General features: G+C 37.6%; 1 protein-coding gene across 1 annotated transcript in view; it reads left to right on the top strand.

The window, feature by feature from the left end:
- Positions 1–1,566: 1,566 nt before the first annotated feature.
- Positions 1,567–22,838, top strand: part of Fuss (SKI family transcriptional corepressor fussel) — an 88,467-nt gene continuing 67,195 nt past the window's right edge. The window contains exons 1-4 of the mRNA XM_076814192.1: positions 1,567–1,842; positions 9,828–10,129; positions 13,087–13,679; positions 18,072–18,394. Coding sequence (XP_076670307.1) covers positions 1,747–1,842; positions 9,828–10,129; positions 13,087–13,679; positions 18,072–18,394 — 1,314 coding nt within the window. The 5' untranslated portion in view covers positions 1,567–1,746. The remainder of the gene's footprint in view (positions 1,843–9,827; positions 10,130–13,086; positions 13,680–18,071; positions 18,395–22,838) is intronic.

The raw sequence follows: 22,838 nt of genomic DNA, 5'->3' as shown, positions 1-22,838 counted from the left end.
TTAAATAATGCAATTTATTTTTACCTAAAATGTTGTGCCTGCTTAGCTCAAAATTTCTCGAAAGCATCCATCACTTGGTGTGTAGCAATTTAATATTAGATCGGTGCAAAAGTTGCTCTTTATTAAAAATAAAAATATATTACACGCTTTTTAATCAAAGTATTTTCCTTGGTTATCTACGACCTTTCGCCATTTTTCTGGTAAAAGTGCAGAGGGGGTGTAGTAAAATTGGGTAGTAAAATAACACTTATTCCTAAAAGGTTGGACATTCGAAAAATGAAATAAAAAAAATCGACTTTTAGACCGGAACCTCCCCTTAAGAGAAAAGATGTTACAGGTGACCTGGATAGTTTAATTAGTCAAAACACTCGTTCTGCAAGCGAAAGATTTTAGTTCAACTCTCATTTAGCTGAGTTTTCTGCTTCGCATTATTTAATGATAAATATTTGCCATCAGTATTTAACTACATGCAACAATTTCTCTGATAACGTGCATAAGTTTAAATTGATAGGAAGCATTTAAACTTACTAAATTCATTGTTAGTGAAGCAGAGCTGTAGTGCACAAAATAAGAGACTACAGTTTTCAGAGAAAGACGCGTAAGAGCAACGGAATATGCGGTCCTTTTGATTCCTAAACTCACAAGGGGAGGACACCATGAGGTAGACACCGATTTTGACGAGCCTTGGCACGATGAATCTATGTCGAAAATAAGTAAATAGGTGTCCGAGCGTTTCTGCCAATGGGCCTTAATAATAAAGATATTTACATGGAAATTATTAAAAATTTCACAGTGGCTGTGGGGTTTTAGTGGGTAAAAATCCCACACTACCCTGGCGTCCAAGGGAGATTCCCTTCTGGAGGCGTTGGGGTGCCTTTTGAAAATGTTCATAAAATTTTTTTTATAAATTATTTTTAGTTTATAATTTTTTTTAACTTGGGGAAATCTTCAAAAGGCACCCCGACTCCTTCAGAGGGAAATACCCGGGGGCGTCAGGGTAGTATGGGATTTTTACCAATTAAAACCTCACGGCCACTATAATTTTTTTAATAATTTCCATGTAAATATCTCTATTATTAATAGAGATATTTACATGTGCCAAGGCTCATCAAAATCGGTGTCTACCTCATGGTGTCCTCCCCTTGTCAGTTTGGACTCGACTCTGCATTGCCATATTCTGCCTCGTCCTAAAGTCTTGACACTATCAGGTAGCGACTTTTAGAATTTAGTTAATTACCCCGGATACAGGCGACGATTAAAAATGGTCTTCCGAGCGATGGCAGCAGGTAGCTGAACTTAATCACACTTGAAATCCACGCGCTGCTACAGCACCGCATTGCCGAAAGCTGATCGATATTGCATGGATCAATGAGGTCAGTCGGCAGTGATCATCCTTAATTGACCACAAACTAGCAAATGTCTATAAAAAACGGATGATACGATTTAATTGAACTAAATGCGAGCGAACGTTTAATGACACCTGATAGCTGATTCGTTCGCAATATCAAGTGATCGATAAAGTGTAATAAATATAATTACAACCAGGGTGGGAGGACGGAGCATGTCGCTCAATAACGCAACGTTCCATCGTGTTTTACGCTGTTACGAGAAAAGTAAAATTTATACACAGTTGTCGTTTCAGTAGCGCTTCTATATGCCGACGAAAGTGACGCTTTATTAAACATTTTGCAAATTGCTGGAACATATAACAATTTATTCTTCTTTTTTTTTTATCGCTTTTCTAGGATGGACGGGCCGGCGGTATTATCGATGCCGTCGATAACCACGCCCCAAAAATCGGCACAGTCGCCACAGCCGCAGTCGCATTCGAAATCCAATCAGGTATCATATTACTACTATTATTATAATGGATGGAACGCCGCCGATTAATTTGCAATAAATACGTTTATAATAACAGCGCTATCGGACATCGCGGATAGTGTTAGTTAAAAAGAAATGCACAAAGGACATCGCGTATAACTGAGGAAGAATTGCATTTCTACTTTACAGCAGAACCTCCAGCATTTGAATTTTCGGATAGAGAAACACTCGATTTTCATCTCAGAAAAAATAACGCAAGTAACAATAACAAAAATGATAAATAATATAAGGATATTTTCATAGATCATCCAATGCGATATATTCTTGCTAATTTAGTGAGACTTTTGCTTCTGAAGTAGCTCCTGGTTCGTTGCAACGGTTGATACGACATATAGGTGTCTTCTTTACAACTTTTAAAATCGCATAACTTTTTCAGAATTGCTCCTAACGCTATGAGTTTTTTTTTAGAAGTTAGAAGGATTAGTTTAGCTAAGTGACGTATTTCGTCGTTTTGAAAAAACTGTAATTGGTCGGAATAGCATAAAAAAAATAGTAAAGGTCGTTTATAAACTTTTTTGGTGAGCCTGTAATGAAAATTCAAAACACTCGTTTGTAGATTGAAGTCACTTGTACACATGCCTAAAATTCCATCAAAATCGGTTAAAGTTACTCCGAGCTATAAACGCTTAAATCGCTGATTTCGGGAATTTCGCGATTTTAAAAAAGTTAAAAAAAACGACCTTTACTACTTTTTTGCTATTCCGATCAATTGCGTTTTATTTTTGAAAACGACAAAACTCGTCACTTGCCAAACTAATTCTTCTAGCTTCTCAAAAAAATTTCATGTCGTTTGGACCAATGCTAAAAAAGTTATGCGATTTTAAAAGTTGTAAACTTTCTTTCGTCCGTCACTGTGCATACAAGGTTTTATCGCTTGCAATGTAAATTTCATTTTAAAGTATATAGTGTGAATAGTATTCGTTTCTAAAGCCATACGGTCGTATCTGTTTGGGAAACATATTACTACTCGATTAGGAAACATATTATTCCTCGAATAATGCAACCTTTGAATGACAGAATATTCGGATAATAGACGTTCATATACTGGAGGCTCTGCTATATTCGAGATGAACTAGAAATCTCAAATTTTAAATCAGCGTAATGAATTAAAAAAAAAAGTTCACGGCATCCGATGAATTATTGGGTGTAGTAAATATACTTGTAATAGAATCAACAATCGAGGGATCACTTTTAAAATCACGATCTCTAGATAAAGGCATACAGCGTAAGGATTTATAATCTATGCTATAAATTAATTAATCCAAGAGTAGAATTATTTAGTTACCTACAATGGTATCGGCGCACTGGATCGGTCAGATTAAAACAATTATTATTTTAATAAATTAAAATAATACATCAAAAGCTATTTTGCAATTAATTAATTATATATATTAGTTTCCGACGTTTCGATCTTGGTTTAGATCATCTTCAAGGAAAGTTAAAAACATGTATAATATTATTTAGTTACGTCATTTATGATAAGAGCCTCTAGCCTAATAAGCTCACCTCGCCGATTTCAATGATTTTTGAATATGTTGTCAGGATCAATTTTCAGAGCAATTTTTCCCTATACATATAACCCTCGCTGGGCTTTAGTTTTCGAGATATTCATGAAAGAAGTTTTAATATTGTTACTTTGATCGGTAGTTGGTTAGGGCTAGGTTTGTTTAGCGCCAACTTTTGAGAGATTTAAGATAAAATAATGTGTTCTGAGAAACATACTCTCCCTGCGAAATAGCATCTCGACATGCAATATACTCCTTCGACAGCGATAAATAAATAGACAGCACACCAGCTTTGCTCCGGATGCGTAACATCCACGTGCTGCTAGTTCAAATCCTCATGACCATCCATTTCTGAAACACTATTTTTTTTTTAATCTCTCAAAAATAGCGCTAAGCTAATCTGGCCCCTCCCAACTACCGACTATCTCAAAAACTAAAGCCGAGCGGGGGTTATACATATGTATAGGAAAATTTTCTCAAAATCATGACTTCATATCCAGAAATTATTGAAATCGGTGACGTGGACCCTCATCTGTATAATTACCCTTGAAAGACTTTATGTTGCAAAAGGGAACGCCATTTGTGTACGATTTCTATTTCCGTGGTTGTTGAGTCATAGGAGGACACGCCGTGAAAAAGGATAGTTTGGCAGGTGTATACTAACATTCTGACACTGATGTTTCACAAGAGATAGATCAAGGTTCGCTTCTCTTATTGTTAGCTGTAAAAAGGACAGTGGAGGAAGCTGTATACAGGGCCAGCCGTTAGAACTGCAACCTACGCGCGCGCGAACAGACGAAAATGGCAACACCGCCTCACGGACGCATTCTACTACGACCATTCACCGGCCCGGCGTTCGGAGAGCTGCCAGCGACCGCTGGACAGCAGTGATGCCCGAGCTTCGAAGACTTTAGGATGGTCTCTTTCAAATTAAGGGGTTATACCTAGTCAGGCGGTCGAAAAGAGGCGAATATTTGTGAATTTTTTTTGAAGAAGCGGAAGCGTATAATTTTACAGAACTTTTCGCGTTTAAAAGAGCAACATTTAAAGAACATTTGGTATTTTTTTCATAGAAAAATATTTACGTTTATAATAAAATAACAAGCGACATCCAAGAAGCATTTTTAAAAATTTGGTTTTGCGGTGAGCATTGCCATTCGGAACCAGATTATCTAAAATCAAAAAACAAAAAAGATTTCGTTAGTATATTAATGTATCCTCAGGTTGGCGGAGAGAATTTTCCGAAATATTAAGTTAAAACAACATGGCAGCTATTTAAAGTTGAAAGCCTGATTTTGTCGCGTAATTTTTGCAGGAAAAAATCAGGATTTCAACTTTAAATAGCCGCCATGTTGTTTTAACTTAATATTTCGGAAAATTCTCTCCGTCAACCTGAGGATACATTAATATACTAACGAAATCTTTTTTGTTTTTTGATTTTAGATAATCTGGTTCCGAATGGCAATGCTCACCGCAAAACCAAATTTTTAAAAATGCTTCTTGGATGTCGCGTGTTATTTTATTATAAACGTAAATATTTTGCTACGAAAAAAATACCAAATGTTCTTTAAATGTTGCTCTTTTAAACGCAAAAAGTTCTGTAAAAATATACGCTTCCGCTTCTTCAAAAAAAATTCACAAATATTCGCCTCTTTTCGACCGCCTGACTAGGCATAACCCCTTAACGTCGCAAAGAGCTATTTGAAATTTCCAGGCCCGGGTTAGAGAATTTGGGGCCTTTTTCGTATAACTTTTGAACCATAAAAGAGGAAAATGAGGAAAAATTATTCCCTCTTAATGATGAATAATTTAAAATATTTTACGTTTACTTAATTTTTCTTTTATCAATTTTTTGACCATAATTCTTATGAAAAGCTTTTGCAAACCTTTTATTTGATACTGTATTTAATGCTCTTTTTAAAATTCATGGTGTTGATAAATAATAGGCTGGTTGTTTCTGTATCATTACTTTCACAAATTGAGAAATTAAATTTTTATTCAACTAAGTGTTAGTTCTGCAAACCTCAGAATCTATTGTTCTGGTCTTTTTCTTTATAATTTTATCCTTAATACAGTGCATGCATAGATCGTACGTAACGAGTAACTAATAGGACGTGTATGTGATTGTAGCAGTGCGGTGTTTAAATTTTGTCTACAATTTTTGTGTCTGAATGTTTTAACCTTTTAGCTACTCAACGCCACGCCTATACCGGCTTCCTTTAATGTCATTTTTTGGAACGATGCGCCATTATTGTATCTTTTACACGCAGGTGGCGAAAAATCTCTTCGTACAGGGGTATAGTGCCGCGGTCAACCCTGTCGTAGTTAAAAATTTTTAAATTAAAGCGGGTATAAAACCAGTCGACATTGTTTTCAAACCTCATTACAGTGATCTGGGGTGTGAGTGGTAAACCGATCATAAAAGCGGAGCGCGCAGCTCGCTTACCTGGGCGGAGAAATTCCGCACAGCTCTTTGCGGCGTTAATTTGAAAGAGACCATCCTAAAATTTTCGAAGCTCGGGCATCACTGCTGTCCAGCGGTCGCTGGCAACCCTCCCAACGCCGGGCCGGTGAATGGCTGTACGTAGTGGAAGGCGTCCGTGAGGCGGTGTTGCCACTTCGTCTGGTCGCGCGCGCGTAGGTTGCAATTTTAACGGATGACCCTGTAGTCGCACGAGTAGAATTAACCGTTCGAATCAGACAACGCGAAAAATGGCACTTTTCATTCAAATTTGATATTTAAAATTATCTAACGCCAATTTGTTCCAAGGCCATGCTAGGGTAAGTGTGGGTATTACTGCGGACTTTTAAGGTAGGTTAACTTTAAAACCCTCGATACGGCGTTCAAATGAATGAAAGTTCCTCCTTCTTTTTTTAAAAGAAAGGTGGAACTTTAATAATTCCATAAAAAATATGAGCGTAGGGTAATAAGCACAGTTTTAATTAAAAACACAGAAATTTGTCGATCAATGTCATTGCAGGAGTTTACTAACGAAATACCAGTTACTGCGCATGTAGTACCGCGGTCCGACGTCAGGCGAAACATAACCTTAGTACAAATATCACATGTAGATAGAAAAATTATTTAACTTCCTTTATTTACTAAAATCAGCAGGAATGAATAATAATTTAAATCTTAGTAATTAGTAATACATAGTTGTATTTATTGCACCATCCGTACTTAAATAAATAGTAAATTTAATGTTATCAGGTCGGAAGAAAGGTTAGATGGCGCTGTCGTCGGTCCGCAGTAATACATGCAAATGGTGTAAAGCAGTGGCGAGCAACTTTTTGTCAGAACTGGGCCACAAGTGAAAACCTACTACTCTACGCGGGCCGCAATATTAAATACATAAATATAACTAATCCAAGAATTTTAATTTATGGGCTGAATTTGTTATTTCTGACATTGGTTTGCAATAAAACTTTTTTTTTTAACTTTGATGTACTGTTTATTAGCAATATATACACATTAATACATACTTACATATTATAATCGCCTAATATTGTCAAGCTCGTTCATGAAAAACAGATATGGCGATGTTCAGGTGTGTCACAGGTCTGCGGCTGGCGGGCCAAATGTGGCCCGCGGGCCGCCAGTTGCTCATCACTGGTGTAAAGTACTGCACCTAATACTGCGTTGAGAAATAAAAATTAAAACTAAAATGTAGGTGACTGATTTACAGTTTTTCTGAAAAAAAAATAACTCTTACTCTATCGAGTATTATTACTGTTAATAACAAAAATATAACTGTTTTTCAAGTAGGTGTTCATGACCGCCGTATCGGAAATAGACCGAAGTTTCGTCTTGACGAATTTCAAACTACGGTAAAAGAATTAATAATAACTTTGCTGTACATATTTATTAATAATTATCTGTAATAGGGTTCAAAATAATTTTATTTAAAATTTTCAAGAGATTATGTACTTTTCAACATTAAATATGATCTGTTTTAGAATATCGGGGCTTCCGCAGTAATACCCCCACCTACCCTACATGACACCGCTGAATTTAATTTTTTATCTCACCAAATATGATTATAAAAATACATTGTTCCATTTAAAAAAAAAATCAAATTCACCTTGAAGTATGTAACATTAGAAAAAGGAAACAAACGCATTACTTACCTCTCGCGAAATTCTATTGTTAAGATTTTAAAAATTCCACCATTCCTTCATAAAATCAATAGTTGAAACGCAAATTGTAACGACACTTATCTTAAGACACCCTGTTGGACAACAATTTCTTATAGCACAGATTCAACGACATTTGTTAGGCTAATATCGAATATAAATAGGCGAATTAATTGAATATAGTCTGCAGGGACAAACTAGATTTCGGATATTACGAATTACAACTGATTGTGAATTTGTATTGCAGTTTGTGGGGAGATGCATATACAAAAGTAGGAGGAGAGGATGACCGGTAGGGGTTAGATGAAAGCAAAATCTGACTTCGTACGAATGAAAAGAATTGGAGACCGAGCGCAATGCGCAGTAAGGCACTTGGGAAATTTACAGCTAGATAAAAATTATTAAGAGAATATTTTAATGATTCAGAGCTAACAAAAAGGCTAGTCATTGAACATAAGTTACCTTCAAACTCGTGTTCTACTTAATTCAATATCGTGCTTATACAATATTTGTAAAAAAATAGATATAAACTACAATCAAAAATATATAAATGAGCAAAACTTGTTTGAGAGATTAGAAAAGATTAACTTTAATTGGTAACGTTAGTTGAAGCCTTGATTGATCTTCGGTCCACTAATTATGTAAAAATAAAATACTCCGTCTCTGGTACACTAAGTTTCGCCCGCAACTAATATTTAATGTAGAAATTGCAAAGTGCCAATAATCCTGTGCCAAAGTTCATTCACGAAAGAAAGTCATAGTCATTACAAATAAATGTTGAAACCCGTTGAATGTGGCACATACAAAACTGGTTATCACTTACTATTCTACCATAATCGAGACATTCAGATTCTCCTTTTTTGCAATCCATCAAGTACCTACTTGTCTCTATCGTGTTGAATGATCCGATGTTCCGCCCATCACATACCTATGACATATTTGATTTATTTAAATATTGTTAAATTCAGAATTACCCATTAGAATTCCCATTGGTATAAACCTTGATTAATATATTTTTAATTAGTACCATGTGCCAAAGAAATGCTCAAATAAATTTTGCTGGAAGAATGGAACAGGCCCGAATTCTACAGAAAATTAGTTGAATCCATGCATAATAGATTAAAGTTTATAATAAAATCGCTGAAATATTAGAAGGATATTAACTTATTGCACTTACGTTTGTGTACATTAAATATTAAATTTAGGCGAATATTTTGTTTCGGGATCTTTGCTACCTCCACGGTTAATAATACTTTTTTAAAAGAACTGTGTACAATTTTTCAATTGAATGCACTCAAAACAGAGGTAGGTACTTATATTAATCAAGGTCTACACGAATGTGACTTAGAATCGCGAATTCTTACTTTGAAGTCGATTTAATATGTAAAATATATTACCTTTTGCAACTAACTGTATGTGGATTGGTAGTGTAAATAATGTCTATCGTATCATAGTTAAGTTAACACACTGCGGACCGTATGAGGTGAACGTCATAAAAGCCTTGTATCTACTCGCGCATTTCCAGAACATATCAAGCTGATACGTCAGTTGGTGCCTCCCACCCTCAACGCTTCAAAAACCAAAGACGTTGATTCACATCTTTAGTACGCAATGTGTTAAAAGACCGTTTTCGAAATGAACCCGTATCGCGAATGCGTTCGTGTATTCCATCGAATATTTTTTATTCGACAGTTATCTACTCAGTAGGGACCCACTTGGTGCGTAGGCATCTTCCCGACAGAGATGCGATTCAAAAAGCTTTATGAAACTGTTCGTAAATAGTAGTCACTCGCCAGATATAAAGCGTTGATATTATAGGGTAAAGGACCCAATTACTGACACCTAACCACATACTGTCAGCTTATCCTATTTTACTTAAAATAACGAATAAATAAACTATAATATATAATCTATAGTATAGATTATAGGTTGAATTATAAATGTTTTTACTTATTATGCGGCTAACATAAACAATCGATAAAATTTTTTATTTTTTAACCCCGAAATACTTGTGTACCCCTAAAACTCAGGGTGTAACAAGAATTATCCAAACACAGAAACATCTGTAACGCGGAGCAGAAGGTCCGATAGGACACAGGTTTATACAAGCTTTCTTCATTACTTATACCTACCTCTATATTATAAAACGTCCTGCACATCTGCTCTACTAATTGGAAGCTGATAAAGTAGAGAAATAAATTTTAAATTTCCCATTTCAGTTTCGAATCTGAAATGTAATAGATCGAAGAATTAAGTCTAATATAAAACTCACGGTTCAAGAACTGCATTGCGAATCTAAACCCGTAGGAGTTGCAGGTGAGCACCGTTTCTCTCTATGGGATTCACATCGTGTCTCTCGTGATCGAAGGACAGGAGAGGCTCTGTTTGGCGCAAATCAGCAACACGTTGTTGAAACAGTTCAGTTACAACGAGATCCACAATCGCCGAGTAGCATTGGGCATCACCTGCGTACAGTGCACCCCCGTCCAATTAGAGATCCTCCGTCGCGCCGGCGCTATGCCTGTTTCCTCCAGGAGATGCGGCATGATTACGCGGAGGGAAGCCGAGCGCCTCTGCAAATCGTTCCTCGGCGACAATGCACCGCCCAGGTTGGTCAGCTTCCATCGAATACTTCCTCAAACTTATCTTTATAGACAGTAGGTATCTACACCTGTTTCTACTATTACGTTATCTCAAAGCTTTAAATTCATTTCATTTCAATTTGTTCACTTCTCGTTACAATATCGTAAAAGGAGGGTGCAGTTACAGTTGCTGGCTTGGCGAGCAGTGTCGAAGAAACTGATCTGAATATTTGCAAATCTTTACAAAGTATCAGTGAAGAGGAAGATGTCTGTTCAGTGGCTAAACAAAAGAAATATAATTTCGAATTATACTTTTTTAATGATTCCTGTGTATTATAACAGTTTATTTATACCACTACAACTTGGCAAATTTATTCGCTAATATAATTCACGATCGAGTAAATAAGACTGTCACTTGCATATGGATGACGTGATTGGTAATCACAGTGTTAATAAAAAAATTATTATCTACACTTCAAACCATGACATTGCGTATTTTGATGCCGATTTGAATAAAAATGCCCCCACGCTTCCCAGGTCTGTTTCAAGCAATGTAATTATCGTTCTAAAGATGGATTCAGCTTGTGCTCCGCCAGAAAATACTAACAGAAGGTATCTTTCATTGGGGTTGTTTACCTTGAGTTTCTAGTCTATATGTATACGTTTGTACGTAATCAATAATGGCCACATAATGTATGCGTGGATGATTAATAACTCCCGTACTTACACATCTCTACTTTCTTCGAATCAATTTTGTTTATGAAACCCAAAACAATACTATAGGCTAGTAGAATCTGTACCCGATAAATAATTATAGCGGATATTAGGTCCAGGGTGATTCGATTTTGATCTCCAAAATTTAACAGGCGTGTTCTATGTTAATGAGCCGGCAAATCTTCCATTTCGAAAATACCGCTACTTTACCTTACTACTTTATTTTGAACTATTCAATTGTAAGTATCCAAACGTGTTAGAATTCTTCTAACTAATTCCTATAATCCCTGAACTGTTTCTACTAGAGCAAAATACAAATAGAGTGATTGGATTTCATGTCTACTATACAATTACTTATCATAAATATCGATGTAACTTTACATATAACCTGTAATTGAAAAAAGAAATTAAAGTTTTGTGGGTCCATTTTTATTAGGATCTTTTTTTCTTCACGCTAACAAAAGTGGAGAATACGCCTGTAAATGTAAAGGTGAAATCAGACGGCCCGTGGCTCCGCAAACTGGCTCGGCTCGTCTACGTCGTCAAGTCGGCTAGGAGAGCCTGGGCGAGCCGAGCCATGACTGATCAGACGGCTCGTGGCTCCGCGAACTGATTCGGCTGGTCAACCCGCGGCCCATGGGCCGCATGCGGCCCGTTCCCCGACTTGCCTACTCTGCTGGGCCGCAGGAGAACGACCCCCACCATATTCTTTTAACTCCTACAGTGTACGCCGTACCTATATATGACCGCACTCGTAGGAGTTAAAGGAAGGGACTTGGAGCTGTGATGCCAGATCGGGGACGGGTTCCCTCGAGAATTTCCCCCACCTCGCGCATACTACGCCGGAGCAGTGTGTCCGTGAGCTCGGCGCTTCGGAGCCTGACTCACGGACACGCAGCTCCGGCGTAGTGTGCGCGAGGTGGGGGAAATTCTCGAGGGAACCCGTCTCCGATCTGGCATCACAGACTTGGAGTGGCGGCTAATCTGCTGATGGTGGGGGAACCGGCTGACTGGTAGTGGGGACTGTGCGGCCCGCAGCGGCGAACAAGTTGCTCAGCCCTGGTCTAGCTCGTCAAGTCGGCTTGGCCTGCCTGGGTGAGCCGAGCCATGACCGATTAAACGGCTCGTGGCTCCGCGAACTGTCTCGGCTCGTCTATACTGAACTCATCCTAAGAAAAACCCTAACGTCCATACCGTTTCGTGAGCGATCTGCGCAGCCCCCCACTACTGCTTACGGGCCCGACGCAGGCGATTGTTCGTAGCGCTTTACCTGCCGGGTTCCCTGCTTCTCCAAGGGCGGGACGAGACCGATGTCAATGTCAACACTGCAGGTTGCGGAACGTCTGACAGAGAGGTAACAGGTGGTAAGACGAAGAGAAACGTAGGCGGTTAAGTGGGGAGTCGGACCAATCAGCGCCTCCTCAGAATCATCCCTGCGCCAACGAGGTTTTTCTTAGGATGGAGCAACTGTAGATCCACTTTGCAGGCTCGCCAAGCCGATTTGACGAGCTAGACGAGCTGCGCCGGCTCGCGGAGCCACGAGCCGTCTGATTTCACCTGTAAGATACTAAGCTTGAAGTAGGCTCCATTTTAACAGAGTGAGAAGACGAGTCACTGATATGGAAACCTTAGTGTCCTCGTAATTTGAATGCCCGGTTCTATAAGAACTACTCAGTTTGCTCCTTTTCCTCCCACATATTGCAGGGGGAAAGTAATCAGTCGATCGGATCGCTAGACAAAATTCAAACCTGGCTCTGACCATCCCCGAAAGACTGTTTTAACCAATTAAGCTATCCAAGCTGACAGCACAGTCTGCCTCTTCTAATAGTAAATCTCCTAAACTATGACCGAGTGCCACCTACGTGTCCACCTACCTGCCGACCAAAGCCCGGCTGATCCTCACTTCTAGCCATAGCAACTAACTGTTTTGTGCGATATTGAAATTTTATATCTTTTAACCCTTGAATGGCGGATAGTTTGACCACACGTCGGATGCGAGGTGCATTTTGACCCATAATTCCATTCATACACATTTCAAAATAAGCTTTTACCTTAGACTCCAATCTCTCATGATCTAAAATTCTGGTGGTTTTCAAAAAATGATACTAATTACATCGGCATATGACGTATATAATTTGATACGTAGGATGGGTCAAATTGGACCCTGCATCCACCGCGCGAGCGTTAGTTACGGTCAAGTGTACGTCATTATCCTTGAATAGCAAAGAAGACACAATGATATTGATCGAGCTGTCGTTTTTTCTTTAAAGATTGCCGGAAGATTTCGCATTTTCTGTCCACCACGAATGCGCCTGGGGATGCCGAGGCGCCTTCCTCCCAGCACGCTACAACAGCTCGCGTGCCAAGTGCATAAAGTGCACGTACTGCGGCCTGTTCTTCTCTCCGAACAAGTTTATCTTCCACTCGCACAGAATCGGCCCGTCGGATAAATACGTTCAACCGGACGCGGCGAATTTTAATTCCTGGCGGCGTCACATGAAACTTTCTGGCAGCCTGCCGGACGAAGTGGTCCACGCCTGGGAGGATGTCAAAGCGATGTTCAATGGCGGGACTAGAAAGCGATTACTTAACAATTCGACTTCAAGAGAATCGCCTAGTCCTGCGAAACAACCGAGATCATCCCCGACGGCCCAAATACCGGCTCTCGTCTCGTCGACCACGCACCCGCGGGTACCTCCATTCCCAGAGTTGCCGCTGCCTTTGTCAAGGAGTCTCGTCATGGACTATGTCTGGCACCAGCATCAACAAGCTGCTGCCGCCGCCGCGGCCAAAACACCTGGCTTCCCTTTCCCGCCGTATGCCCTGCCCTGGCTAGCCAAGAGAGGACCAGTTTTGTTTCCTGGTGAGTTTAAATCAACAATAACTGCGATAGATATGCTATTTCCCCACGTGACCCGTTGCTTCGAATTGTGCAAGACGCGAAACTAGGACGATTGATTCGGAAAGCAGTTCGATGACTCAACTGAAAGTAGCAGGATTTAAATTGTTACATTAGAAGTAGATATATTACAATATTACATCATTCGAATGTTCGTGTGAAGATTTTGAAAATTGTTTCGTAATTACTTTGAGCGCGACTGTGCGGAAAGTGCACAAGTAAAGCAACATATTAAATTATAAGCTACATAGGTATACTATAATGTCATTGGTCATCGCATTTGTCATTAGCCTGTCAGGCGAAGTTCGCTCGAGTTGGATGTCGTTTACTGGTGAGCCGAATTCACTCGCGTTGCGCTTACAAAATAAGGTAAATGTCCCAATACTTGGACATTTAAGGTACGGTGGAAACGCGATTGAGAATTTTGCAGTTATACAGGTCCATTTATATAAAAACGGTGTTGCAATTACACGGGGCACTGTGTGTACTTTATCATTAAAAAAAAAACAACATGTTATTGGATTGAATAATTTTGTAAAATATTATTATTATTATTATTATATTTAACGGGAAATCCCTTAATATACAAGATACATACATAAAACAGAGGATGTACCGTCTAGAACATAAGTGAATATTAATTAATTAATTAATTAACCACACGAGAATTTGCTAAATGACTAAATAATCTCGCGCGAAAATTCATAGGCCTTACAGTGACCCAATACCTGGACAGCTTAACTAGTATGTCCCGGTGTCCCGATTTTACTGTCGCATTACCTGGACACATGATGAAACATCAGCAATTTGGATGTTTTCTAGGGGAATTAAAAATAAAAAATAACACAACAGTTTTTCCTATTGGCATATTTTTTCTGTATAAGTAATTTATTCAAATCAGTAAACAAACTTGAGTAAAAACAATCTATTATTGAATGACTAATTTTAAGGTTATGTGTATTCGTGTGTGACACGCGAGTTTTACACACGAATATTGAATTGAATATTATCATTGAAACACGATAACAAGAATACAAAGTAATAATTGCTACGGTGTTAAATAATGATCTTAATATTGTGTCGACAATAACTCGTACTTATTTCACAGTTTGAACACATGGTCAGGTTTAGGGCCGTTCTGAGATCAACAGACGCGGTGGCGTCTGGAAGCTAATTCCCCCTTCCCCTCTACCCATAGGCACACTGAGCGACCATGTCTCTATACACGAAAGATAGCGAAATTGACAGGTCGTCGGAGCTATTTTAGCCTTATTATCTTATTTTACGACATAGTCCCGGTGTTTTTACATGATTAAGCGAATCATTTTTTTTTCGAACCTATATGTCGTTTTACTTAATGTATCAAGCTATTTGTCTAAAAGATATAAGATTTATTCTGAATTAATAGTTATAAAAATGATACTTTTAGGATTACGAGGTATGACGTCACGTTTTCCTCCTCCACTTGACGCCAGTAGGTGTCGCCTCGAAAGCATAATTTATAAATGTCACTTGGCTGTTATTCTATCATACTAAAGAAGATATTTAATCAAGGTTAAAGGTAGGATTATTTAGAAAATATTTAATATGAAAAAAGTGATGAAATCCCCCCCCCCCCCCCCCCCCCATAAACATGATTCATGTATGAAAGAAGCTAATTCCCTTTAATTCACGAAAAGTTCTCACGCAAAGATTGTGAAATCATCTTTGCTAATTCCAATTGTACCTTTAATTCACGAAAAACATTAAAAACATTCTCAGGCAAAGATTGTGAAATCAACTTTGCTAATTCCAATTGTATTCTCGTTCTCCGTTCGAACACTGATTCCTCTGTCACTTTTTATACTTGACATTCCTTTATTGGCCACAAATCAATTCAGTGCTCAGATTTTCAGCTTCGGTTTTAAGGAATTTCATCTAATTAGCCTACCTGCCGTAAAACTAAACGCCCACTTGATCGCACATGTGTATATTCGCATACACAGCTTATAGGTGTATCGTCTATGACCATCGACCTGGATTATTGACTGAAATCGAGCGCAGAAGGCGGTAGCTATTTCGTCCATATTCACCTGCGATTACAAAGGTTAACGACTTCTCAGCTGATGGAAAGTATTTACATTTTCAGCCACTGATGCGGTGATATCCAATCTATCCCCCAAAATACAGCATAATTTCCGTCCATTTGATATCGCGATTTTAAATTATGTTTGCGGTTGACGTTAATCAGCAGAAATTATTATTTAACTAATAGTAGACGAAATCTCTCTGCGCTGCAGGTGGTTATTAATCCAAGTGGTGCGCAAAAGTTACAGCATCAATACTGGTAACAAATTAAAGCCATAAATGGACAGGCTATTCAGAGGATTAGCTTAACCGTTGCTCGCAACAAACATCGTTAGTTACTGTTTCATATTCGTTACAACCTAGACTACTATAACAGTATAGGTATGTGCAGTATCTAATCCGCGTTTCTCAGTGCTTCATAAAGTAACATCGGTTTAAAACGAAATTTCCTTCCCAAAGGTATCATGCAGACCTTTCGAGATTACATTTTCCAACAATTGTAACCTACAATTATTTTTCCAGTTTATGATGCAAACAATCGTATTTGCATTCTATATCATTTAGCAAATAAAATTGAATAACAAGTGAAATTAAAAAATACTGCAAAGAAACTACTCGAAAAAGGCAATATTAGGTAACTCTAAATTTTAGCTACCTAGACGAACTTTTTCTTTATGCAATTTAATCAGACAAAGTCAAAACTTTTGAATAATATGGTGAACTTATTGTCCATGCCAACAACGATACTTGTATTTTATACTATACAGTAGGGTGGAACGATACTATATGTATAGGCGAAAATTTAAATTTGAATTTTCAGTTGGCCTGGGTGCGGGATAATTGTCTTTCGATTAACAAAACACAACTGTAAAAAAAATTTGGAAAAATATTCATGTCTGCAGGTTCCTTTTTCTCCTAAAAATGATTATATAATCATATTATCATATAATCACATAATCGCATAATCATATAATCATATAATCATATAATCATATAATCATATAATCATATAATCATATAATCATATAATCATATAATCATATAATCATATAATCATATAATCATATAATCATATAATCATATAATCATATAATCATATAATCATATAATCATATAATCATATAATCATATAATCATATAATCATATAATCATATAATCATATAATCATATAATCATATAATCATATAATCATATAATCATATAATCATATAATCATATAATCATATAATCATATAATCATATAATCATATAATCATATAATCATATAATCATATAATCATATAATCATATAATCATATAATCATATAATCATATAATCATATAATCATATAATCATATAATCATATAATCATATAATCATATAATCATATAATCATATAATCATATAATCATATAATCATATAATCATATAATCATATAATCATATAATCATATAATCATATAATCATATAATCATATAATCATATAATCATATAATCATATAATCATATAATCATATAATCATATAATCATATAATCATATAATCATATAATCATATAATCATATAATCATATAATCATATAATCATATAATCATATAATCATATAATCATATAATCATATAATCATATAATCATATAATCATATAATCATATAATCATATAATCATATAATCATATAATCATATAATCATATAATCATATAATCATATAATCATATAATCATATAATCATATAATCATATAATCATATAATCATATAATCATATAATCATATAATCATATAATCATATAATCATATAATCATATAATCATATAATCATATAATCATATAATCATATAATCATATAATCATATAATCATATAATCATATAATCATATAATCATATAATCATATAATCATATAATCATATAATCATATAATCATATAATCACATAATCACATAATCACATAATCACATAATCACATAATCACATAATCACATAATCATATAATCATATAATCATATAATCATATAATCATATAATCATATAATCATATAATCATATAATCATATAATCATATAATCATATAATCATATAATCATTTTTAGGAGAAACAGGAACCTGCAGACATGAATATTTTTCCAAATTTTTTTACAGTTGATTTTGGTTAATAAAAAGACAACTATCCCGCACCCAGGCCAACTGAAAATCCAAATTGAGATTTTCAGCTCCGCCCTACTATACAGTTCTATATATTTAACACTGCGCTAGAACTTACAGACATTTGCGGAAGAAAGTTACAAGAAATTGTGAACTGATTGTCTAGGACCTCTACCACCACCCATAAGCGGTTCCAGTCCCACGGAGCCACTGATACCAACAGTGAGCCCATCCTTACATCAATCTGCGTTTCGTCCTGTCATTCGTGGACCACCAGTCGTCGAACCAGTGACACAAGAACCACCGTTCACCTCTCCAACAAACAATGAGGACAACTCTGACGACGAGGTAGATATCGAGACGACGGAAGACGATCCAGTGACATCTCTGAATATCACCACTCACAATCTACATTCAGTTTCGAAATCGACCACCAGCAGTCACAGTGGTCGCAATTCCCCCCAATGCTGGAGCCCACCTCGAGAAACGGTAAGTAGTAGTTTATAATTAAGCACATTACTTTTTGCGCGTAAACTTCAACTGGTGCAATGGAACAGTCGTTGCATACCTGATAGGACAAAGTCACCTGTCAATTCACTCAAAAATACGGTTTATCTAATTAAATAAACGTAACAGTATAGTCACATGCTAAATTAACTTCGCGCGAGCCTGCGCATTTCGTAGTCGGTATAAAGAGTCTTTTGTAAACAATGTACTGTGAACTTACTCTAAATTAGATATTCCATTTTTTTTTTCAAATTTTACACAGCCTCTCGCGCATAGAAATTCTCCTTAGAAGCCTTCGCCATAGAATATAAAAAAATTAAGTCTTATGCTCAAAGATTGTCTAATGATGGATTTCATCTTATGTAATCGTGCGCACAGCCATTTTTGGTTCAAAAGACATTTCTACATCTGCAATGCGTCGTGCAGAATATATAGTCTTCAGACTTTCCAAAATGCTCTACCTTCATGGCGGGGGAGTGGGGGGAGGGGGCACTTTAAAAACGCACATCGGTGCCCTCCCTAATTAAAGCGATTTGCCACCGCGAGCCCCGTCGAAAGCAAAGACAAAGTCGTGAGATAGATTATACTTTTTAATAAAAGTTTACTTTCTGTTCGTATATGATCCCTCACGTATGCGAATTTACTGTATCAGCAGTGGCGCAGCCAGGGGGGGGGGCGTAAAGGGGCACCCTCCAATGAAAAAGGAAAAGGAGATGAATGTAACCACGACTGAAGTCATTCAAGAGCTTTGTAAAACGAAAAGAAAACTGTTTATAATCACCTAATGAATTTTATTGAATTTGCATTAAAAGTGTTTTTATCCGATCAGCTCGGCTCATCCTAAGATTAAATCCTGAATGCGCCACTGTGTATTAGGTATATTGATATATACATCAGGGCTGAGCAACTTGTTTGCCGCCGCAGGCCGCACAGTCCCCACTACTAGTCAGCCGGTTCCCCCACCATCAGCAGATTAGCCGCCACTCCACGTCCCTTCCTTTTACTCCTACGAGTGCGGTCATATATAGGTACGGCGTACACTGTAGGAGTTAAAAGAGTACGGTGGGGGTCGTTCTCCTGCGGCCCAGCAGAGTAGGCAAGTCGGGGAACGGGCCGCATGCGGCCCATGGGCCGCGGGTTGCCCGGCCCATGGGCCGCGGGTTGCCCGGCCCTGATATACATAGTACAATAAGAAATAACGCAACCATTATTGCTATAGATACCAATAATTAAACAGGGTTTGTCCATTTAAATAGGGTTACCTAAATATCTCTTCCAATGATGGTGGAACAAAAAATATCGTATATGTAATTTGAATGGTACCTATGAAGGGATCAATATGCTGCACGAATATTTTTTTCCAACATGCTCGCTTGTCGTGTCTTCGCCGAAGCCGGCAATCTCGATGGACATAAATTTTGCGTTCATTTAAAGATCATATCATTATACGCACCTGAACGTGCATTAGAAAAAATATGCAGTCATGTGCAAAAAAAAAACATCGCTGACCTCGAAAACAGATATTCTTGCAGTATATTGGTCGCTTAATACCATTCAAATTGCATATGAAATATTTTTTGTATCATGGGACGTCTCGGCCCCGCCACGGTTCCGCGACTTAGTGTCGGCGAACGCCACCAGAGGTCTAACCTTCTCGCAAGTCCTAATTCCCAATCTCATTTCATATATATACAAGTTCCAAATTATGTCCTCTTGTGTCCCCGTGTGTGTCTAGGGCAGGGGCCGTCAGCTAATAACCCTATTAAATGAGTTGGCTGACGGTCCTAAGACGAAACCCTGCGCACACCTCTCCTTTTCCTTCACGATCCTGACAAAGCCAATCCACCCGCCCAGGACAGTTACTCCATTGCGGCGTAACCGGCCGGCCTTAAGGACCCTCCAGACGCGGATAACATGTTGCAGTTCATGAAAGTTGCATCTTGCTCACGTACCTAGCTAGCTGGTCAGCAAGATTATACCAGTTCCGTTTCTGATGCTGAAACACGGAAACCGATCTACAGACGTAGCCCCAACATGTATCATGAAACCTGTATCATGATGCATGTATCAACGTTTCATACAACATGATGTATCTATCAGCGTCTGGAGGACCCTTTTGGGCGCAACCGGTACGTTGGAGGCGACGGGGCAAGAACCAAAAACTCCCTTTTCGTCTGGAACGGACCGGCAACCCAGGACGGGGGGTGTGTGTTTGACAATCATCACAATTTGAAGAGATATAGAGGTGGCCTTATTTAAATGGACCACCCTGTATATACAGTGTCCCGTAAACGATGGTACAAGCGGAAGGGGGTGGTGATTCTGCATGAAAAGATAAGTCGCGAAAGTATAGAATAAAATTTGCTGCTATCGCGCTCCGTTTTAGAGAAAGGAGACTTCAAATAGCCGGGAATAAGCTGGCCACACACGGGGAGGTTTCTCCGCGGTCTTCATCCGTCGCGAATAAACCTGCGATCAAAGTCTGTGGCGGATCGAGACTGAAAATACTCACTAAACATACGATGAAAGTTCACAGACAAATCACGTTGGATAAGTAGTAGGTCACAGATAAAACTGCGCGTTAAGGGATGAAAATCGCTTTGGTATCCGCGGATTTTATCGGAACCTGTGAACTCTCGTTTTGCTGAAAGTTTTCTCAGTTGCCCCGCAGACTTGAACAGAGTTGCACAAAACGAAATATGTTTAAAAAAAAACCGTAAGTCGTACAAAGTGGGTAAACAAGTACTTAATTGAAAAGGAACGACTGAGTGATATTCAATTATTGAAAGAATTAAGCGATAATGACTCTGATGACTTAAACAATTATTTGTGGATGGATACAAAAATGTATGATGAACTACTAAATTTAATAAGGAATAAGCTGTCAAAGCAAAACGCAATAATGAGGGAAGATATTTCGCCAAGAGCAACGTTTAAATCCTACACTACGTTTCTTGGCATCAGGAAAAGCTTATGAAGATTTAAAATAAACCGTGTAAATTCGGATTATGTGAAAGGAACTAGAGCTGTAATTATTCGACCATTCGAATATTCGACCATTCGAATATTCGACCATTCGAATATTCGAATAATTTCGAATACGAATAATTTCTTCGAAGGTTCGAAGGTTCGAAGGTTCGAATATTCGAAGAATTTATTCGAATTCCATGGTATTCGAATACTTAGATTATTCGAATATTCGTTACAGCCCTAAGAGGAACGCGTCGCGCTATCCGTAGACAATTCCCCTTCCCTTGACGTGCCTCTCATTGTCAGGCGCCAAAAATGAAGTTAGGTACTTCGGGGCACGTGTACTCGGTTAATTTTCAAAGTAAATTTTTTGAAAAATATAGCGCGATATCAAAAAATTTTATTCTATATTTTGGACATACTTTTTCTTGTAGAATAACCTACTCATACCATTTCACTTGTACCACTGACTGGAGGGTAGCCTGTATAATCATTAGAGGCGTGCTGGCACCCGAGATCACAAGTTTAAATCGAGCCGCGACAAATTGGTCCAGATCCCGAAGGTGTCTGTCTACATATAAATGCTCGGGATCCTGAAAGATTCGGACACCAAAAACCGAGACTTGATTTGGCATCTTGTTTCCCATTCGTAGTCTGATTCTTGTTGCTCTTGACTGGCCCAGATTTTTTCAGGCAATTAAGTACCCGACCGAAATATGCCAATTCTTTATCTATATAAAATATTTTGTCTTTACTTTCGAATAAGGTTCCTGTCTTCATCTGTTTTTAGCTTCTATAATCTATGTAATATAAAATATATATACATATACGTTTATATTCTATATACTTTATACTACGTATGAGGTACAAAATATTGATAATAGAGCAATTCCCTCCGTTTTCCACCGGTTTTAATGCGGAGGTATTAAGTAAAACTGAATGAATTAAACAAACGGATGATAAGAAGTCGATTACGATGAACTATTAGTTTCATGTATTATCATAGTAATATACGTAAAAATATAACAATGCAAAGAAAATAAAAGTATAAAATAGGACTAGGAATAAATATTATCAATACTGAAGAGTGTTTAAAATATTGTATACCTTCTGCTTTCTGCTGCAGCCTGCCAAAAAGCTGATAAGCTGATTCGTCCCGAAAGTAACTCATCCCGATTCAAGACTTGAGTACCAGAAGTCACGGGTACATCACATTATATATTATACTAGGTTTACTACTCGACTTCGCCCGAAATTTAGATTTTGCTTTTATAAAAAAAAATTTTTTTTTAATTTTTTTTTTGTTAAAATGGTCACATTCGTCTGGATTAGTCAGGCATAATGAGCTGAGGCACATTTCACGATCTCAGTGTTTATCGTTCGAAAGTTTTTAGGCGACAGACAAACACACAAACATATAGAAGCATTCTGGTTTATATATTAACATTTTTATATT

This window comes from Andrena cerasifolii, chromosome 6 (genome assembly GCF_050908995.1).
Source record: "Andrena cerasifolii isolate SP2316 chromosome 6, iyAndCera1_principal, whole genome shotgun sequence".
NCBI lineage: Eukaryota > Metazoa > Arthropoda > Insecta > Hymenoptera > Andrenidae > Andrena > Andrena cerasifolii.
The sequence above is the reverse complement of the archived record's forward strand: the minus strand, read 5'-3'. Positions and strand labels throughout refer to the sequence as shown.